Genomic DNA, 22476 nt, shown 5'->3' on the forward strand with positions numbered 1-22476 from the left:
TGCACCGTGATGGGCTGGGCAGTGTATACATTCTGCTCGGATCTCCCTGTCCTGTGCATACGTGTTATCTGACACTATACAGTTTCCTTAGCATCTACACACGTGACCTGACTGACACCAGGAGGCAGAAGGCAGCCATGCTGTGCGTGGCACTTACAGAGCTATGGAGCCATTTGTGACCAGCTGACAGGTCTGCACTCCCTGTGCCCCCAAATCAATCCCCTGTGCAGACTTTGTCATTTTGAATGTATGTTCAGCTTGTGACTTTATATTTTGATTACATTTTGCAGTTTCACTTAAAGACTGTAATTTGTTCTGGGCCTTATGAGATAATGCAGAAATTAAGTTAAATGGGATGAAATTAAATGAGTAACTGTGATTGTAGCAGGCTTCCGGGCCTCGCCGCGTCTGTGTAGAAAGAACCGACGTTTCAGCCATTATGCTGAGGGTTTCTTCAGGGCATGATGTGAGGTCTGCAGTGTGTCTTGATATATAGTGAGATCACGGACCTGATTGAGAACAGGGCAGTCTGTGGGTCCGTGAGTCCCACTATATATCAAGACACACTGCAGACCTCACATCATGCCCTGAATAAAGCCCTGAAACGTCAGCTCTTTCTACACAGACGCGGCGAGACCCGGAAGCCTGCTACAATCATGACGCCAGCCGCGGAAGCCTATGAGAACAAACGAGTACTGTGCCAACATGCTCTGCCTATCACACCAGCTTCCTGTAAACTGGGAGAGGAGCAAAGCGAAAAGTCCAGTTTGGATTCCGTTGCCACTAGGTTAAAAGAGCCTCAGGAGACATTCTCTTCCAACGCACGTTTGGACATTTCCTCAAGTCTTTCTGGACCTTCTGAAACTACAAAGTCCAGAATGCCCCAGGTTGTAGCTCGAATACTTCCTCTAAGCACACAGCCATCTGACCCCCATGTGCACCTTGCCCTATCTACACAAGTCCCAAGGGTGACACACAAACAGCTCCACAGTAGTCTGCATCCTGACAGGGACAGGTGGCAATGCTCTGCCCCCCTCCCCATGCTCAGACCATTCAGTAACACACAGGAAGTATGATGAATCTTTATCAGATCCCCACACCAAGCATCAATACAGTAAGCCCTCGATTTTCCGGATTTTGGATTAAATCAGTGGTCTCAAACTCAAACCCTTTGCAGGGCCACATTTTGGATTTGTAGGTACTTGGAGGGCCTCAGAAAAAATAGTTAATGTCTTATTACAGAAATGACAATTTTGCATGAGGTAAAACTCTTTATAGTTTATAAATCTTTCCTTTTGGCTAAGTCTTAATAATAATATTGTCATTTATATCTAAAGAGACATTTGATCAAGAAACTGTTTTATTTTACTTTTGTGATTATGATAAATATACCAAGGGCCTCAAAATAGTACCTGGTGGGCTGCTTGTGGCCCCCAGGCCGCACACTTGAGACCACTGGATTAAATGGACCGCGCTCCGGCGACTACAACTCCCACTTTGCAATGCATCACCCTCTTCAGCGACACAAGTGCAACATTTGGGGGCTGAGCAGCCCCAGAGGAAAACAGGGATTTTTCTCGGCATAACCACCCCCCCCTCCTTAGAGGGAGGGAGTTATTCACAGAGGGAGGGATATTCGGATTTTCCAGACAATCGCGTTTAACGGACACCCCTCCCTCCTGAGCAGTCCATTAAATCCGAGTCAATGCACGAGTGCAACACCTAGTGGTCAGATCTGGAGTCCATTACTGCTGCAGCAACAGTCCTCACCTCATGGAATCTGGCAGTAATGGACTCCAAATCTGACCACTAGGTGTTGCACTCGTGCATTGACTCGGATTCCCTCTCCCAGAAGCTGTCAGCCCTGACTCTGCAACATCCCCGGCCAATCCAAGGAGAGGAAGACCAGAGCCAGGAACTGAACCCACACGTCTCTCCGCCGAGACCAGTTTGGCCAGTTAAGACTCGCCTATTCCAAACATGCAAAATGAGAAAAAATATTTAGCAAAATAGAAACGACCGATGACTCTGGGACCTAGGCCAAAGAATGAGAGAGGCAGGTACAGTATTCGGAAGCCTCAGCTGGTCCTGAATCTTCAAGGCCACTCCATGTAAGCGAAAAGCAACAATTTGACAAGGTATGGTTTTATTCTCCCAGGGAACAAAGCAGGACAGATGGACAATCAGTGTCAGAATGAGAGAGAAGGAGGAAGAAAATGCAGAAACGAGAGACCACAAGAGGGGCAAAAGAATGGAAGAGATGCTCAGGTCACAGAGAAAGAAAGTTCACGTCGAAATACAAACTCACTTTAAATAAGTGTTTTAGAAAGAATTCTTCTTCATGAATGTCTGACCCAGGCCCCTCTATGAAGTCTTAGCATGGCCTTACCATGAGCTCACCTTACACACCGGCAACACATCTGGCCAGGGAAGAAGCAAGGCAGAGGAACACCTGGATTTACCTTTCACTGCAGGTCCTATGTGAGCGGCATGGGTGCTGGGGGAGAGGAGCTGAGCCCTGACTGCTTCAGCTCAAAACAGCAGCATAAGCTCTCAGGAATGAGGTACAAAACTCCCTCTGGGCTGGGGGGGGGGGGGGGGGTGACTGGAGAATGTGTCCAGATACAAACACTGAGCAGAAAGAGCTGATAAGCCAAGAGTGAAATGTGAAACGCAGGTTGGCTGACACTTAACCACAAAACACTCTCCCTCCCTCTCTCCACCCTGCATTCTTCTCACCACCAGAAGGAAGCAACAGGAAAGATCTCCTGGCAGCGTCTGAAAAACACAGCCCTGCAGCTGCCCCAGAAGTCCAGCCAGAGAGATCATGGGGCGATCACGGTACCAGAACCAGAAAAGTCATGCAACGATCACTGCTGCATCCCACGCTGCTTTCACCCCCGGCTGCCTTTATTGGATTGTATGTGAAAGCGCCCTGTATACCTGGCAGGGTTAAACACATGATTATCTGAATTATAATCCTGGGTTGACAGTTTTGCAAACAAGTAAAACGCCCTTATTGTGATCCCACCTGTATGTAAACCGCTTTGAGTGTGGTTGCAGATGTGTGGCTGACTGATCCTGCTGTCCATGGAGAACCCATGTTACAGGTAAGTAACTTTACTGTACACAAGTCCCAATCCCATTCCCTGATGTCATAATGCCTGACAGAAACCCCAATAGTAGCAACATTCCAGAGCTCAAGTTGTGATGTCATAATGCCTAAGAGCCAACCTTATCAGTGATGTCACAATGGCTTCATTGTTCTAGACTTGGCTCACTTCTGATATTGTATTAGAGGAGAGTATGATGCAGTGGTTAGATCAACAGCCTTATCACCCTGAGGTTGTGGGTTCAAATCCCACACTGCTCCCTATGACCCTGGGCAAGTCACTTAATACCCCCAGTACCCCAGGTACATTAGATAGATTGTGAGCCCACCCAGGACAGATAAGGAAAATGCTTGAAGTAGCTGTGTATAAACCACTGTGAGTGTGGTATATAACTACAAAGTGTAGTTACTTACCTGTAACGTAGGTTCTCCGTGGACAGCAGGATAGTCCCAATCTCTTTCCCTTGATTTTGTCCACCAAGGTCTCTGTGCTGCTGTCAGATCTGAGGGGCAGTGGGGAAAAGCTTCCAATGAAAGAGAGAAGCTGGCCACAGGGTCTGTGTTGGTGGCTACCTAGGAACAAAAATGATCCCCTCCAACATGCTTTCTCTCTCAGCATGTCACTCACACTGAGCCCTCTCATCTCTCCCCTCCGCAGCCACCCTTTCTGCGGTCAGTTTATTTTCCTGAACCTCTGCAAACAAAGAAGCTCTTAGGAGTGCCCTAAACCTGTAAACAGCTTCTCTGTCTTATCCACCTTTACATCAGTCCCACAGGAGTGATGTTTGTGTGTGTGTGGGGGGGGGGGGGGGGGAGGGGGGATGAAAGCCTTGCCTGGTCCCTGCCCCATGCACCCACTGACCAACCTCTGAGCTGCTGTTAGAGTACACACAGCTCCTGTCCCCATCTATCTCTAGGACTAAGGCTCATCCCCTATCCCTTACTCGACATCTCTCTGAGCCTTGAAAGTTAGACAAAGATCATTTGGAAGTGGGGTTTGCTGTTTTCATCTGGGCCGTTCCTCCTAGAATCTCTAGTCAGTTTGTCATGCATGGCTGTCTTGGATTCCTGGAACAGGGACTGCTTCTTACACGTGTCTGTATTTTAGGAATGTTAAGTGGTGACCATGGCTAAAGCCAGCGTTTCTCGCTCCTTCTGTATCTGCGGTGTCTTTCTCAAACCCCATGTACTGGTCCTATAATTACTGTCCTCAGTTCTGGCAGTTAGAGGCAGCCAGCAAATGAAGTGCTAGGGAACAGAATAACAGCTGGTACTAAAGCCATACTGAGAAATGTTGATAGTAGACCAGGACCCCACGTCTCATTAGCTGGGCCTCATTCTTTGAGAGGCGTATGGATGGCCCTTCAGGGCTCCTATCGGTATATTATTTTCATTCAATAAGCTGGAGAAGTGGTGGGTGGTGGTGGTGGTGGGGACGGGGGATGGGTTAATGAACTATTGCAGAGGTCTTTGCGCCTAGTGCCCGCTGTCCTGGGGACATGTTTGTTCTGTCACCAGGAAATCGGCTGCCTGCATCACTTACCTATCTATAGAATATAGCCCAGCATCCCCAACCGGAAATCAGGACCCACAATGGGATCATAAAAGCTGCGTTTGAGGTCCCAACTTAGGTGAGTGTCTCATAGGATGTCATTGTCCTGCGCCGCTTGGGGTCTTGCACTTTTTCTGCAGCCGCATGAATTAGGGTCACGCCAAGGGTGCGTAGCCTCAGTTCTCAAGGGCCACGACCCAATCAGGTTTGAAGGATTTCCCCCAATGAATATGCATGAGATCGGTTTCAAGTACTGCCTCCATTGTAGGCAAAGTGATCTCTCGCACATTCATTGAGGTAAGTCTGAAAACCCAATTGGGTTTCTCATCCCTGCACTAACTTTGGTACCCATAGTTCTGTGGGGGTGGGCAGAGATTTAATAGGAGAATAAGGACTCCCAATACCAAAATGCACTGGATTGAGATTTAAATCCCAATACAAACTCTCACTCATTAAACTGAGGAGTGGTGTCGTCACATCAGAGTGTCTGTAAATAATGTAGGCTGTGGTAGTCTTATTTAAGAATGAATAAAAGTCCAGATAAGGTATTGAAAGATGAGATTATAAAGGGGCTCACTAACACCAGCAGGATTATTATACTGTCACCTGAAGCAGCAAGAGGGGGCCCCTCCAGTCTGCCCATCCACATCGTCCACTCTCCTTGGGTTTGGGCCAGGTACTAGTGACCTGATTGGCCACTGTGAGAAGGGGCTACTGGGCTTGATGGACCATTGGTCTGACCCAGGAAGGCTGTTCTTATCTTCTTCTCCAATGTACCTGTCCCAAGCTTTCTTGAATTCAGACACAGTCTTTGTCTTCACCACCTCCACTGGGAGGCCATTTCATGAATTCGCCATCCTTTCCGTGAAGTATTTCCTCAGGTCACTTCTAAGCCTGTTCTCTTTCACCTTCATCCTATCTCTCCTTATTCTAGACTTGCCACGTAGATATTTCAACATCTCTGTCATATCTCCCTTCTCCAGCTTTTCCCTCCAAAGTATACAGATTGAGATCTTGGAGTCTGTCCCATACGCTTTATGATGTGACCACCAACCATTTTAGTAGCCTTCCTCTGGACCGACCTCATCCCGTTTAAATCTTTTTGAAGACGCGGCCTCCAGAATTGCAGAGAAGGGGTGGCGTAGTGGTTAGAACTACAGCCTCAGCACCCTGAGGTTGTGGGTTCAAATCATGCACTGCTCCTTGTGACTCTGGTCAAGTCACTCAATCCTCCACTGCCCAGGTACATGAAATAGATTGTGAGCCCACTGGGACAGACAGGGGAAAATGCTTGAGTACCGACAGACGCCAATATTCTAAATTAGGTCATACTTGGGAGAAGCCACTGCTGGCATAGAATTTTACTACTCTGGGGATTCCACATGGAATGTTGCTCCTATTTGGATTTCTGCCAGGTATTTGTGACCTGGATTGGCCTGGGCTAGATGGACCATTAGTCTTATGTTCTTATACAGTGGCATCATCACCTCTTGCAACTGGCCCATTTCTACCTGTTTGGCCACTTGAATAGTGTCACATACGATCACACCCATGTCCCACTTCTGGACCATTCTTCAAGCTCACTAGATCCTTCCCTCACTAAAAATCATCAGCCCCAGACGTAATGAGATCTTGCACCCCAGCTATGGAACTCGCTCCTTGAAAACCTTTCTCTATAAGGACGCATTTGAAACTTAAAATCATTAGCCTCGGCTTATCTAAACATTAGAACGCCACATCAAGATGTGTGGGAGCCTTTAACAAAATATTGTACTGATTAGATGACATCTTTTCCCTTAAATTTACAGGTTCAATTATGAGGGGGGAGGGGGATAATTTTATTATCTTATTATTATATATGGTGCAATGTATATGATTATATAATGGGAAGGGTGGGTGATAATAGCATATTTGTACTCTTGATGATTATTAAGTGATATATTTATGATTAATTTGTTTTAACATATGGATACACTTATTGTATGTTTAAAAATGAATTAAAAAAAAAAAAAAGAATGCCACATCTTTAACTCTCATCTGTTTTCATAAGAAATTTGGCTCTGGTCATGCCTCCAACCTATCGTTTTTTTCCTTTATTTTTAACTTTTATTAATACCGTTGTAGTTCTACCCCTTTTTCCTGTTCGTTTGTTGCCCAAAGTTTGTCTTGTTTGTATTTTGTAACTGTCTCGTAACCCCTATTTTTATTATTATGTACATCGCTTAGAAATTTTTATCAAATTTTAAATAAACTTGAAACTCACCATCAGGGGTGTCTACCTTATGGCAGATTTTGGTATCATCCCCAAAGAAGCAAACCTTGCTAGACAGCCCTTCTGCAAGATCACGTAGAAAAATGTTCAAAAGAACAGGCCCAAGAACTGAACCTTGAGATAACTTCTTCCTTCCATTCTCACTCTGCAAACACTGGCACTTAGAAGGTCAACTCTGTCCTTACTGTGGAATCGCACCAGGGCAGACTAGATGGGGATGTGCCATTTTCTTCGTAGACAGACGGAAAAGCTTACGCTGTAAATACCCAACTCCTAATAATCACATCTGCTTTACAGGCTAATTTCACACACCAGGACCAAAGGGCTGATTAGTGGGTTAGACAAAAAGGCAGGAATGGGCCTGAAGAAGGAAAAAAAACCCACAGGCACTACAACAGCTGTCTCCTCACACCCACACATTTTTGTAGACCTCACAGTGAACTCGCACACGCAAACATCAGTGGATGTGTAAGGACAATTCACAAGAATGCAAATACAGACATATTTGTACAAGTAGATAGACAGAGATACATAGTGGGCTGATAGAGGATTTATTCTTCTAAGCTGGGGTCCTTTAACTAAACTGTGGTAAGCTCTCTAGAGCATGCTTATTTATTTTTTAAATGTATTTTCTGCATATACCTATGCTCAGGCGTCCTGTGGTAAGTTTGAAATCGACACATGCTAACTGCTCAAAAAAACCCACAAAAATTTGGTCTGGGAGCAGAGAGTGGGCCTTTCTGCAGTAATCAGCGCAGTTACATCATGGCGTGCTAACGAATTAGCAGATGAGCCCTTATTACATGGATCCCCAATCTGTCAGGTTCTCAGGACATCCACACGGAATTTGCATGAAAGAGATTTGCATACCAGGGAGGCATTGTATGCAAACAGATCTCATGAATATCCAAAACACTTGACAGGAAAGAGAGGTCAGGAAGTGCCAGCGTGGTTCCCCTATTTACTCAAACATAAACCGAACTCGCAGGGTTACTGAGGGAACTGCAGGGGGCAGGAGGATCGCTCTCGCCCTGGCTCACCACTGGACCAGCATGGCTTAAGGTAGACCGGGGGAGAGGCCTGTGATGGGTCTGAAAGGGGGAAGACTCGAATATTAACCGAGACACCCATTTTTATTTATTTATTAATTTCTTTTATATCCCGTCCTTCCCAGAGACCTCAGAATGGGTTACAAGGTAACAAGCATAATAACTAGGGTTACCAGATTTTATTTTAGACCCATGCGGAAGAGGACGAAGGCATAGAGAACATAAACATAACATAAAAACTCACTTTTTATACTTCAATTACCACTAAGTTCTACAGGGTTCACAAAAAGTTATGAGTGCAAAGATGAGAAGAGAGGAAGAGAATGCCTAATTTTCAAAGTATTCAGTAAAAAGATACGTTTTTAAAACATGACGAAATTGTAGATAAGAGTCAGTTGACATAATTAAGAAATTCATATCCTTATCCCCTAGTGCTGCTTGAAAGGACAGCAGACATTGTTGAAATCTTTTAAATTTACAACCCTTAGCAGATGGAAAAGAGAAGAGTGCGTGCGATTTCCTGGAATGTTTGGAGTAAATGATTCCAAGAGATGTTGGGTGAAGTCGGGTTTTGTTCCAAAAATCTAGGCTTATATTTGAGTGTATGCAGTAAATGTTTTAAATTAGAAATTGATTGGATGTCATTAGTTTAAAATTGGGTATTCTGTGTTGTGATTGGTTCATTTGGGAGAAGCAAACCGCCGCATCTTTGCAGGAAAAAATATCAGTATGATTTTTAAAAATATGGGTTGACCAACACTGATCCTTGAGGGCCGCAATCCAGTCAGGCTTTCAGGATTTCACCAATGAATATGCATGAGATCTATTTGGATGCACTACTTCCATTGTATGCAAATAGATGCAAATGCATATTCATTGAGGAAATCCTGAAAACAACCTGGCGAGGGCCGAGGTTGGATACCCCCAGTTTAGAGTTTGAGGTTTTATTAAAAGGAAGAGAGTGATAGCAGGATGTTTGGGGTTTTGTAGGGGTGTTTCCTTGACTCATGTCAGTCAAAGTCCCCAACCGACATATGTTAAGTAATAAATAAAGAATTTTTGAAGGAGGGGATATGTCACTTCCTATAAATATTATAAACTTAAAGAATTCTCTTGTGGATCAATGATGATTATGGTGCATTCATTCCCACGGAGTATGCAAATTGTTGATCCTGGGTGACATTGCTGAGGTCTTGCATTTAATCTTACTAATTGACTTGTTGATCCTTCATTTCATGCACTAATAGCAACATTAACATATGATATTAAGCAAAAAATGGGGTCAATAGTCAAAAACCCAAAATTAACTAATTTATAGCTCATCCACTGTATCAAATGTTGCTGGTGTCTATAACGGAAAGGAGCCTAAGGGGTCTTATACATATGCATATTATAGTTCACCCCATTGGTCAGCCATTGGCATAAAAACCTCCATTCCTAGAGAGTCTCACTAACTTTGCCTTAGATTTAACCTTTTTCACCCTGCTGCAGGTAACATGCGCTAACCTTTAGTAAAAGACCCCCAAAATGGTTCAGTCACTAGTTATCACCAGCCATAACAACTATTAAGAAAGCTGCACATGGGGGATTTGTTTTTAGGGCATTTCGATGCTTTCCCAGGGCCACAAATAGGGATTTATCAGTGGCTTCACATCACAAAAAATAACGTTTAGAGGCTTTTTAGGTGAATTTCATTTGGTGCCTCATAAGACAAGTCTCTAATCAAGCCCACTCACCTAGCTGCAGTCTCTTTGCCCAGCCCCACCATCTGCCAGCATAGCCCCCCTAGAGATTAAAATCCAGTACAAAGTCTCAGTAAAATGGGAAATTACACTGCCAGTGCTTGATTAAAGCCTGAGAACAGGACAGGCAGCATTTAGTCAAATCACAAGGGTTTCATTTCATTTAGCAAGAGCTTACAGAACTGTGTTTTTGATGCGGTATATCATGATATACTTACATAACAACCAGTCTCCCTTCTTCCACCTGCCCCTACCATCTGCCAATAAAACCCCCTTCACCCAGCTCCAGCATCAGCCTCTATCTCCCCAGCATAAACCCCCTTCTCTCAGGCCCAATATCAGCCTCCAGCCCCAGCATCTGTCCCCTTCTGCCATTCCCAGCTCCCCTAGCCCCAGCCACCATCTCACACCCGATTCCAGAACCTCTGAGCTTCTGGCCACTGGCACCACGGTGGGGATTCCAGGGCTGGCCTGCTCCAATTATGCCATTCAGCGGTGATTAAAGTGCCTCTGAAGGATTACTTTTAGGGGTTTTCAGAATTGAAAACCCTAAATTTCCCTTTCAAAGGTATTTTATCTAGATTTTCTAATTGTATCGAAAGATTGGGAGCCCTTGCTAGTTTGGTCATTAGGTTTGACAGTAAAATTTGAAACAAAGAAAATTAAATATTCATTTGAAAGGTTGTAGGTAGCAGTTGACGGTGGGGGGGGGGGGGGGGGGGGGGGGGGGACACAGTGGGGAAAATATATGGCACATGGGCCATGGAATTCTTTCCAAGCCGAGTATTTGTGTATGTCTGTTTTGTAACCGGAAGAAGAGACAGTTTGATGGAAGCAATTCCTCAACTGCTGTGTTTCAGGCTACTACTATTGGGCTGTACATTTTGACAGTCCCTGCTCAGAAGAGCTTACAATCTAACTTGGACAGGCAGACAAGACATATAGGGTTAAAGATGTGGAATCCAAGGTGAGAGGAGTTAGGAGTCGAAAGCACTGCCAGAGACGGAGCCCGCCTTAGGGATTCGGGCAGCTTGATCCACAGAGATGTGCAATGGGGAGTTGTCAGAAAGAATGTTTTCTATGACTTCATCCCAAAAGTTATCATCCAAAGTATGCAAAAGAAAACCATGATAAGCCAGGAAGTTTCTGAACCAAAGTGTTTTGGACTATTCACCTTTTTTATTTCTCCAAAAGTATATTGTGTAGTTGTGGCTGAAGCACCTTGTTAACTATTAAGCAAAGGGTGACTTGAATTTAGGGTTACCATGTGGCTACAGCCTCAGCACCCTGAGGTTGTGGGTTCAAATCCCATGCTGCTCCTTGTGACCCTGGGCAAGTCACACAATCCCCCATTGCTCCAGGTACATTAGAGTGTGAGCCTATCAGGGCAGATAGAGAAAAATACTTGAGCTAAAAGGCTACTGAAACTTTTGCACACATAGGTACATTTATGCCCTAGGCACACATCTGTGTCCAGACATGGAAGAAGAGACTGCAGGCAAGCCCCTCAAATCGATACTGAAAGCAGCTTATCGTATTTTCAGTGTAATGGTCTGATCTCCAGTTTAAGAGGTCCTGAAGGGAGAAACTGAGAGAGTGTGGCTTTGGAGAGCTAGTGGATCCGTGACTGGCTCCTGGGTCCATGTGGTCCCTTCTGCACTCACTCACTGAACCACAGGCTTCAGCTCTACATATACTGTATCTGAGCACTTCAGATATCAGAGAACAGAGAAAAAAGTACCTGCCTCCTGCACTCCCCCAGAGGTGAGATTGAGAAGGACATGTGGGAGGGAGATCTGGTATTAGGGAAGATCAAACATCCTCAGCTTCCATGGAGCTGGCAGGGACTTTGAATCGAGAGAAAACAGATCTTTAACCAGCCTGGCCTCTCTGATGGTGTGGGTTTTGTAAGAGCAGCCTGGCACAGATTATAACACTATAACAGTCTGAGAGGAAACTTCTGGGAAGGAAATGCATGACCTGGAGCATGCACCCACCTTAGAAACTCCAGCTTAACTTAAGAGGGAGAACCTGATCAATTCTGGAGCATTTTATGACTTTGGGCAGTGGACATATGCTGGCTTTTACTAAAACTGCAATAGAGCTTTTTACCGCAGGCCGGGAAGGTAAATGCTCGGACAATCAGAGGAACTGAATGAGCATCGGATAATGTTTATTTACCTTGTGGCCCGCAGTAAAAAGCTCTCCTGCAGTTTAGGAAAAGGAGCCCAGAGAGAATTCATTTTAGACATTTTTTTGTTTTGTTTTGTTGTGTGTATGTTTGTGGTATAACCCAAAATGAAATCTGTCGATTACAACTGATCCAAACCACCGCCATCCAACTTATTTACAAAGCAAAAAAATAGGACCACGTTACTCCTCTACTCCGCGAAACTCATTGGTTGTCAGTTTCCCACCGAGCAGCATATAAAATACTCCTACTCACCCTCAAAATTAAATTCACTCAGCCCCCAGCCTCCTAGACAAATATCTCATCCCTTACGCGTCCTCACGGGCCCTGAGATCCACTGATCAGAATCTGCCGACTGCTCCCCCAATCAAGGAACTTTTCTATACTCGAAACACCATCTTTTCCACTCTGCCATCACCCCTCGACAAACTCAAAACCTTCCTATTTCAGGATGAGATCCCTTCCCCTCTTATTCATCCCTTTCCCCTCCTTACCTCCCTTTAAATTTTATTTCAACTTCGGTGTAATTTTGAATCTTACCCTTACCCCAGTTCCTTTTGTTTCAAATTTGTCTATGTCTTGTCCAATAACTATTTTATTTACGTTCCCTCTTTTACTATTTATTATTATCTTAAATTTTAGCATTGTAAACCGACCAGATACTTGTATATCAAATATTAATAAACTTGGATTTGTCCATTATGGTTTCTTCTTTCTCCCCTGTAATGTTACCATAGCCTTGTATGATTTTTTTAATGTCATATATGATAGACTTATTTCTTTGAGGATTTCCTCTTCTTTTATCTCATTTTGAAAATATTTTTTTTTAAAAAGAATTTTTGAGAAAAAGTTCAGAGTACAGTGAGATATTTATCCTAAGTACTCTTAAGGATTTTTGGAGACTGTTTTTGATTGAGTGTGTTTGATTTGTTTTTCAGAAGGAAAAGTAAGGAGTCTAGATCTCCTCTTCGATCCAACTCTCCCCCCTTAAATCCAACACAGTTTAATGGTTACAGTTTTTGTTCATCTTCTGTTATTCCTTTCTACAAGTTTGTTCAGGGAAAGGAGGAGCTGCCGTACAGCGAAAGATTAGAGAAACTGGGCCTCTTCTCTCTCGAACAGAGGAGATTGAGAGGGGACATGATCGAAACATTCAAGGTACTGAAGGGAATGGACTTAATAGATAAGGACAGGTTGTTCACCCTCTCCAAGGTAGAGAGAACGAGAGGGCACTCTCTAAAGTTAAAAGGGGATAGATTCCGTACAAACGTAAGGAAGTTCTTCTTCACCCAGAGAGTGGTGGAAAACTGGAACGCTCTTCTGGAGTCTGTCATAGAGAAAAACACCCTCCAGGGATTCAAGACAAAGTTGGACAAGTTCCTGCTGAACCAGAATGTACGCAGGTAGGGCTAGTCTCAGTTAGGGCACTGGTCTTTGACCAAAGGGCCGCCACTTGAGTGGACTGCTGGGCACGATGGACCACTGGTCTGACCCAGCAGTGGCAATTCTTATGATCCTCAAGGGGAGAGACCCAGGTCCCTAAATGATGGTTAAAGAGGGCAGAAAGCTGAAGGTACTCCTCGGAGCCTAATACTCCTAAATGGAAGCAGTACTGAAGGAAAGGATAATTCAGTATCTTGAAGCCAACGTGTTTTAGAATCAAAGGCAACATAGTTTCACAGACGGGAAATCTTGCCAAACAACTTGATTGCTTTGTTGCAATAACCAGAGGTGCGGATCAGGGAGGGGCATTAGATGTGGCCTATCAGGATTTTGGCGAGCAGCTGGCCCGTCTGGGAGTTGTCAGAAAAATTATAAACTGGGTGAGAAGATAGTTAAACAATAGTGGTGAGCAAAGGGTGCACTCTGGTTTATTTATTTTATAACCCTGATGTGATTCATGCCTAAAAGATACCACGTTTCCTGGTGATATGAGAGAGTTGGAAAATATATTGACAGAATAATGGCTTCATTTATAACAGAGCTAATATTGTTTTCAAAGGTTCTCAGGATCTATTTAGATTGTGCAACATTCAGGATAATTAAACCTAAGCCCTTCCCTATATATGTGATCTGTGGATTCCCCCCTAGGTATTTTTCACTCTTAATATAAAGCACTCAAACCCACGAAGGGCTAGGGAAGACGTAATTTTCAGCTGAAATATCTTGGCTTGTTTTGTGTTTTTAGCTGCAGCGGCTGAAGAAACCTCTAACCTTATGAGAGTCAGTGTGGCGGCCATGTTTGCCAGCTGAGTTACCATAGCAACAGGATGGAGACCTAGAGACCAGCTATTCAAAGAAGGCTTGCAAGTAGAACAGGAGAGAAGATGGAGAAATATGGGGAAAAAAAGGAAATGAGAGAAGGGGACGAAAGGAGAGATCTGAATTCAAGAATGCATGGGAAAGGGGAGACAACTTAGAGTCTGGAGTTTCCGATGGTGTTCAGGAGAGCTGTGGGAGAGAGAGATAGGGGGCTTTTGCTACCTGACCTAAAATGATAAACTTGCTAGAGCATAATATTTTCCAGATTACATTTTATGGGACTAAAGTGTAACTCAGAGTCCATAAGACGGGTCGGGTGGATGGTGAAGAAGCAACCGCGCAAGGGCCTTCACTGCCTAAAGGTTAAAAAAAAATACAGAAGCATCAAAGTCATCTTTATTTGATGAGATGCCCCAAATCAAAAGTGTACTCAGTTATTATAAAACAAACAAACAAAAAAACCCACTAGTGGCTCAAAAGGGAAAATACAGAAATGGTTCAGTTAAGAAAGACCTGTTGAAAGTCCACTTTAAAATAAGAAGGCAACTGTCTTAGGTCCTCATGGGCCAGACTCGCACAGACCGGCCTTCGGGCTATTTATCCCTCTTCTGGAAAGGCAGGGTCCTTGTCCTGGTTCTTGGGGGTCCCTAAGAAGCTCCGCGCTCCTTCGGTGCTGCGTGCTTCTGCTTGCCAGTCTTCGGCACCTTGAGCACCACCGGTGGAACTGTCGGGGTCGATACCTGCTCCGAGGAGACGGAGGAAGGCACCGGCGCCGAAGCCGGGGCTGAAACCGGTGTGAACAATGCCGGTTTCAGGAGGCCCGAAGCAGCCAGGGAGGCAGAGGGCTTCGCGGAAGGAGTCGAAGCACTCGTCGATGTCGATGTCGAAGCTGCAGGATCCGATGAAGCTTCCATCTTGAACATGGACTCCCACAGTAGACAGCGGCGCTTAAACGCTCTCGCTGTCAGAGTGGAGCAAGGCCGGCACGATTTCGGGAAGTGATCCGGTCCCAGACACTATAAGCAGCGTCGATGAGGGTCCGTGAGCGAAATCGCGCGCTGGCACTTGCTACACTTTTTAAAACTGGTAATCGGCCGGGATGTTACCAATGTTGTGCCTTAAGGTTCGGTTCTTGGGCCTATTCTTTTTAACATTTTTGTAAGCGATAATGTTCTAGGGCTGTCAGGTAAGATTTGCCTCTTTACAGACAATACCAGAATCTGCAATAGGGTAGACACCCTCTGATGATGTCGACAGCAAAGTTTGAAGAATGGTCCAGAATTTGGCAGCTAAAATTGAATGCTACAAAATGCAGGGTCAGGCAAAAACATAAGGATGCAGTACAATTTAGGGGTGTAGAAATTTTGTGCACAAAAGAGGGGCAGAACTTGGGTGTGATTGAATCCGGTGATTTAAAGGTGGCTGAACAGGCAGAAAAGGTGATGTCAAAACCTTGAAGGTTACAAAGGAGAAGAATGGTCAGCAGGAAAAAGGAGTTGATTTGATATCCTGCTTTTTCTGTGATACAGTCTAAGTGTTTCACATTTTTATTTATATGCAGGTACTTTCTCTGCTCCTGGTGGACTCATAATCTAAGTTTTTGTACCTGAGTTGCAATGAGCTACAGTGGGAATTGAACCCAGGTCCCCAGGTTCTTAGCCCACTGTGCTAACCATTTGGGCACTCTTACACTTCTCTATAAAAACATCAAGTGAGATCTCATATAGACTACTGTGTTCAATTCTGAAGACTGAAGCTTCAAAAAGAAATAAACATGACGGGGTCGGTCCAGAGGAAGGCAACTAAAATGGTCATAAGAACATAAGAATAGCCTTACTGGGTCAGACCAATTGGTCCATCTAGGTCAGTAGCCCGTCCTCACGGTGGCCAATCCAGGTCACTAGTACCTGGCAAAAACCCAAACAGTAACAAGATTCCATACAGAATCCCAAAGAGTAGCAACATTCCATACAGAATCCCAAAGAGTAGCAAGATTCCATACAGAATCCCAAAGAGTAGCAAAATTCCATACAGAATCCCAAAGAGTAGCAAGATTCCATACAGAATCCCAAAGAGTAGCAACATTCCATACAGAATCCCAAAGAGTAGCAAGATTCCATACAGAATCCCAAAGAGTAGCAACATTCCATACAGAATCCCAAAGAGTAGCAACCTTCCATGCTACCAATCCATGGCAAGCAGTGGCTTCCCCCATGTCTGTCTCAATAACAGACTATGGACTGTTTTGCTACTTGGGATCTAGCTGGGTACTTGGGACCTGGGTTGGCCACTGTTGGAAACAGGATATTGTGTTTGAAGTATGTTAAGATGTTAGTCTCTGTGTACTTTTGTCAATGTTTTAATTATTATTGTACAACGCTTAGTATTTTAATAGGTGTTTAATCAAATAATCAAATAAACTTGATAAACTTAAACTTGAAACTTCAGTCTGTCCCAGTCTGGCAATTCTTATGTTCTTATGACTTTTCCTCCAAACCTTTCTTAAAACCAGCTATGTTGTCTTCATCATGAAGCATATGGAAACAAACTTAAAGATCTCAATATCTATACTTTGGAGGGAAAGGCTGGAGAGGGGAGACGTGATAGAGTTATTTAAATAGAGAAGGAACAAGAGATATGGAAAAGAGAAGGTGAGGGATGTCAGTGAAAGGAATTTAATGTTGAAGCTTGAAGATCAAAGACAAAATGGATAGTGAGGTGATGAAAGCAGAAAATGGGCAGTATGGTTTTGAGATATATATATATTAGTTTGAGACGGGGAATAAGACTGAAAAGAGTTAGTATCAGGAAGATTAAGTGTAGTGGAGCAATAGGAAATACAGGCTTGTGAAAATATAATGTGACACACCACCAGAAGGAACATGGGTCACCAGGAATAGAGGCCTAAATGGTTCAGCTGGACCAGGGAGTCTGCCTGAAGGATGCTGGGAAGACCATTCAGATAGGTTGTGAAACATTCTTAGTGCCTAGCAGAAAGCTAGAAAGAATATGAGATAGCAGGAGTTGAGGCCCAAATGAGTTCGGGTGGATCTGGAATTTAGCCCAGAGGACACTGGGAGGAATATGCAAATAGACTGCAAAACCTCCCCAATACCTGGCAGGTGCCTGAAGAGCACGAGGCAGCAAGAGGAGAGGACTAAGTGATTTGGGCTAGATTGAAGAGTCGCCCCGGAGGATGCTGGGAGGAATATGCAAATGAACGGTACAACCTCCCTAGCACCATGCTTGTCTTAATATTAACTCATATAATATAGAGGAAAAACTCCCAGAAATACTGCTTGATGAGTAATTGACTATCAACCACTGACCCCTAGGCCTTGCAACGAAAAAACATGCAAAAAAGGGGGAAGAAATTTGTCTAAATTCACAAAGGGTGTTAGTGGGATTTGAATGTTGATTTCCTTGAAACAACCTGATGCTCTAAACCCTGAGGGGCTCATAATCAAAAACTTAAACACGTCTAAAAACCCACCCAAGTCAGCCCTTGGAAGACCTATAATACAGGTCGTCCAAGTGCCAATAATCAAACCAATTTTCTGGACATGTTGCAGGACTTTTTAGGTCTCTGAATCCCACTGTGTGCCCAGAGCCAAAATGGGCATATCTGGAAGAGTGGTTGGGCGGGATGGGAGCAGAGACAAAGTAAAGACCCCCTACACTCCCTCCGTGTTCACTGACTCCCCTCACCCCCCCAAAGATCAGAATAAATAAGTACCTACCTGTCTCCAGAACATTAGCACCTGGCATAGGATAGCCTAGAGAGCTGCACAGAGATATCTTAAATAGCCGGGGGGTGGGGGGGGGGGGGGCTAGTGAACCATAAAGAGGAGGACCCAGGCCCATAAGCCACTCTAACCACTACATTCATGCTGGAAGATGTGAGGTCACCAACCCTCCTCTACTGCCATATAGATGCCACCTGCAGCCATAAGGACTATTGGAGTTATAGGCAGGTGGGTAGAGTGGTTTGGGGGGAGTCTCACCATAACCTATAAGGGAGTTCTGGTGAGATGTTTATGTGCCCCACTGCTCTGTCTGGGTGACCAGTCCAATACAAGATTGGCCCTTCCCACATCCAAATGGTCTTGTTCTAGGCATTTGGGACATGGATGAAATATGGTATAAAGATGGACATTCTGGCGGACTGGACAAACAATAGCCTGGATGTCCAGATAGACAATTTTCAAAAAATTCTTGACGTATCTTTTGAACACGGGCATTTTCCCACTGCTGACTTTGGGCATCTAATGTTACTTCTCTGGCAGAGGTCATAAAAGCAGATTCAATGTTAAGAATTATGAAGAAAGGAATGGAGGATGGTTTCCAGTGAAGGAATGCGGGCTTTTAAAATCTTACACGGGATGGTCCCCTGCTCTGCGTGAGCCCCTTCATCTCCCTCTAAACCCCAAAAAGAAATGTACGCTCTCAGATTCAGAACCGCCTCAAACAAGCTCCCCAAACAATGATGAAAATAGGGAGAAAGCCCCTTGTGAATTTCATCCTGATAGAAACACAGCAGCCCTCATACCTGGCTGTTCGACCCCAAATATCTACCAGAGAAATTAGGAGTCTCTGGCTCAGACAAAGGGTATAGACTTGAAAGAGCGGGTCAGTAGAATGGCATTATTACAATTCTACTTAAAGGGGACATTAGACTTAAAAGGGAGGGTCGATGGTGTGGGCAGACTTGATGGGCTGTAGCCCTTATCTACCGTCATCTTTCTATGTTTCTAACTGAATTTACAAATGTTAGTATCTGGATGTAAATTCTCATGTTAAGACTGATTTCCTGTAATCCTTTCAAGCTTAGATTAAAACAGAGACTATTCTAATGCCTCTGTAACCATCATGAACTTCCGAGGACAAGAGTCCAGTTCATCCCTGCAGCTCTGCTTTTTCCAGCCACATTTCTGTTTATTATGTAAACTTGATATCGTTTTGTCTGGCACTGGCAGGCAGGTCAAGGCAGTTTGCAAATACAAAATTATAAGGGCTAAGGGAAGGAATGCAAAATGATTTATAATAGGTGCAGAATGGAGACAAACAGGAGAGAAGGGGACAGGCAAAGTTCAGTAATTCAGCCAGAAAAACAGTGAACCAGCAGAAGTTGAAAACATATATCCAAAAATTAAATACCCCCCATGAGCATTTAAAGCCACTTTAAATTTAGAAAAAGATTGTTCAGTGCAAACCTAAGAATAGCCTTTGGCCCACCAAGCCCAGTAGCCTGTTTTCACGGTAGCCAATCCAGGTCCCTAGCACCTGGGCAAACCCCAAGGAGTAGCAACATTCCAAACAGAATCCTCAAAGAGTAACAAGATTCTAGAACCCCAAAGAGTAACAAAAGATTCTAGAACCCCAAGGAGTAGCAACATTCCATGCTACCGATCCAGGGAAGCAGTGGCTTCCCCCATGTCTTTCTCAATAACAGACTATGGGCTTTTCCTCCAGGAAATTGTCCAAACCTTTCTTAAAACCAGCTACGTTATCCGCTCTTACCACAACCTCTGGCAATGCGTTCTAGAGCTTAATTATTCTCTGAGTGAAAAAAAATTTTCTTCCTATTGGTTTTAATAGTATTTCCTTATAACTTCATCGAGTGTCCCCTAGTCTTTATCATTTTTGACGGTGTGAAGAATCGATCCACTTGTACCCATTCTACTCCACTCAGGATTTTGTAGACTTCAATCCTATCTCCCCTCAGCCGTCTCTTTTCCAAGCTGAAGAGCCCTAACCGTTTCAGTCTTTCCTCATACAAGAGGAGTTCCAGCCCCTTTATCATCTTGGTAGGTTGTTCCATCATTTGGGAGCAAGAAAAAGAAATGCTGCATGTCTGTTGGCGTCTTAATGCCCATATTAAGGGGATGGTAAAAACCAGTTGGTGGACATCTACTGACAGAGGGTCCATGAAGATAAACACTTGTAGTTCCCAAGTAATAGACTTTAAGAGTCAGACAAAGGATTTTTACACCTAATAGGGATATGGATCGGTAGCTAATGAAATTGAAATAACAGGGGGGAGGGGGCATCATTGAAAACACAGAAATAATGCTGCAGTATTTTGCAAAGTTTGTAGACGCTTCAGCTGGAATTGGGGCCATCCAAGCATAAAGGGTTACAGTAATCAAGGCAAGATATCAAAATTGCGTGAAGAGAAGGGGGTTCCAAGAAACAAGCTGGCCTAACTCTTTGGAACAAAAGCTCGTTATGAAAAAGGATCCCCAGATATGGAAAAGTGTCCATGACTGGTAAAGAGAACACAGCTCTCTTAGGCTTCCACAGCTGGCATGATTGTTGCCACATCTGGGCAAGTAGAAGCAACGTTTCAGCCATCATGCTGTGACTTTCTTCAGGGGATTTAATATACCGCCATGACACTTTACAGCAAATTTAAAAAAAAACATATCTAGTCATAGGCAAAGAACTCCATAATTTAGATACACAAAAGCCCATCTCATAAACCACCCCAAAGAATATCCATATCCATAAAAGCTCAGAAGCAATCCAGTAAAATGCTCTCTGCAGGTCCCTAAAATGGCTTTGCAATGCTCATCTAGCCCAGACCAGAAGCCCACAGCTTGCCGGAGGGAACTCCACATTACTGGGGGACAGAGACGCCAAGCAGAGTAGGGCTCTTCGGCTAGGAGAAAAGGCAACTGAGGGGGGAAATGAAACAAATGACGCCAAACCAGCCCCAGGGGCAGGTGGCTTTTGCAAACGTTTGGCCAACTTTCTGCAGCGCAGATCCATTAACCATTAACCCACTGCATTGCATTTGCAACGTGCCCTGGTTCTAGTTGTCAAGGGTGGGGTCCCAGCAGGAAGCAAGCTGGTTCAGCCTGAAATCCTGCCACCCACACACTCCATTGTTTGCTTAGCACCTGCCATGGCTGGAGCAGAGGGCACGGGCATGGCCTGGCACCGCAAACACCGATGCGCGACCTACCTGGCTGGCGGGAGGCTCGGGGGTCGCTGCCAGTCTCGCCCTGCGCCCACCTGCGCTCTTCCCTCTCCCGGGATCCGGGCAGCAGCCCCGGCCGCCGGCTCACATGACTCGGAGCTGTCACTTGCGGGGCGGAGGGAGGAGGGGAGCCCAGGATTAACCCCTTGCTCGCCGCCGAGCAGCTGCCGAGTCCACCTCGGACGCCTTCTGAGGCTCGGGGGCTATTACTGGTCAGCAGGGGCTGAAAAAAAGCACCTGCTCCCTCCCTCCCTCTTCACCACCACCTTGGAACCCTCCTGCTGGGCATTTACACTTTACGGGTATTTGAAGATTTCCTGCCCCGACCCGAGAAGTCTCATCCCTAACAGACAAGGGAGGGCAGCTTATTCCACAAAACAGAAGCAAGATATGGAGAGCAGAAAATCTGAGCAAGAAGCTGAAATGTTTTATGTAGTGATGGCAGAATCTTATATTGAACTCTAGGGCTCCATTTTCAAGAGGTTTTAAATTTGTTATCCCCAACTTCTAAGTGATCTCATTAACAGACTTACATTATCATCATTCAATAGGTCGAGGGTTGAAATTCAATCATAGATGGGATAGAGAGAGAGAGAAATTTTATCTGTGTAGTTAGGAGTGATTGGGGGATTTTACATTAGAAAGTTGTTTTTTTTTAAATTCAATTTGAATCGATCCAGCAAAGATTCCTCCCAAAGTTCTGATGGCATAGAGTTCCATAATTCGGGGGCACTATGTGGTTAGTGCCAGGGGGTCTGTGATGGAGTCATGGAGGAGGCAGGCATCAGCCCAAGTCTGTGTCAATGCCCATATAGCCAACCGGACAAAAGGCAGTTCAATCAGTGCCCACTTAGTTATGTGGGTTGAAAGAGATTTGCCTATAACGGAGGCAAGAGAAAGATCTTTGGAGAAGGACATTATGTTAAGGTTGATCGAAGGAGCCAGGCGAAGAGGGTGATCTGCAATCAGCTGGCTGGACACATTGAAAACAACCATGGGGATGACGCTGGAGGACTTTATTGGACTAGCACAAAACCGATCTCTTTTTAGATCATCAAGCACGAGTTGATGGCACCTAACACATGCAAATCTAACTCATGAATATTCATTATGGGTATCCTGAAAACCTGACTGGCAAGGGGGTACTCCAGGATTGAGATGAGAACCACTGCCCTTGGACTGAAACAGCAGCCACAGAGTCTGACCCTTGATTGAGATGGGTCCGCAGATCAAATTACCCAAATATCATTATCAAAGACTTTGGATGAGAGGTAATAAATAAATATTACACAGAAGAGGGATCAAAACAGACCC

The 22476-nt window shown here is 44.6% G+C and overlaps 1 protein-coding gene across 10 annotated transcripts in view; it reads right to left on the reverse strand.

Moving 5' to 3' along the window:
- Window positions 1-21247, reverse strand: part of PLEKHA6 (pleckstrin homology domain containing A6) — an 82795-nt gene extending 61548 nt beyond the window's left edge. For 3 of the 10 annotated variants that reach the window (XM_033917753.1, XM_033917761.1, XM_033917752.1), the window contains exon 1: window positions 2401-2514. In XM_033917753.1, the coding sequence (XP_033773644.1) occupies window positions 2401-2420 (20 nt within the window). In that variant the 5' untranslated portion in view covers window positions 2421-2514. Of the gene's footprint in view, window positions 1-2389; window positions 2549-21147 lie in introns of those variants that run through there. The other 7 variants (XM_033917755.1, XM_033917756.1, XM_033917760.1 and 4 more) reach the window with 7 other exon arrangements.
- Window positions 21248-22476: the final 1229 nt, after the last annotated feature.

Source organism: Geotrypetes seraphini, chromosome 13 (genome assembly GCF_902459505.1).
Source record: "Geotrypetes seraphini chromosome 13, aGeoSer1.1, whole genome shotgun sequence".
NCBI lineage: Eukaryota > Metazoa > Chordata > Amphibia > Gymnophiona > Dermophiidae > Geotrypetes > Geotrypetes seraphini.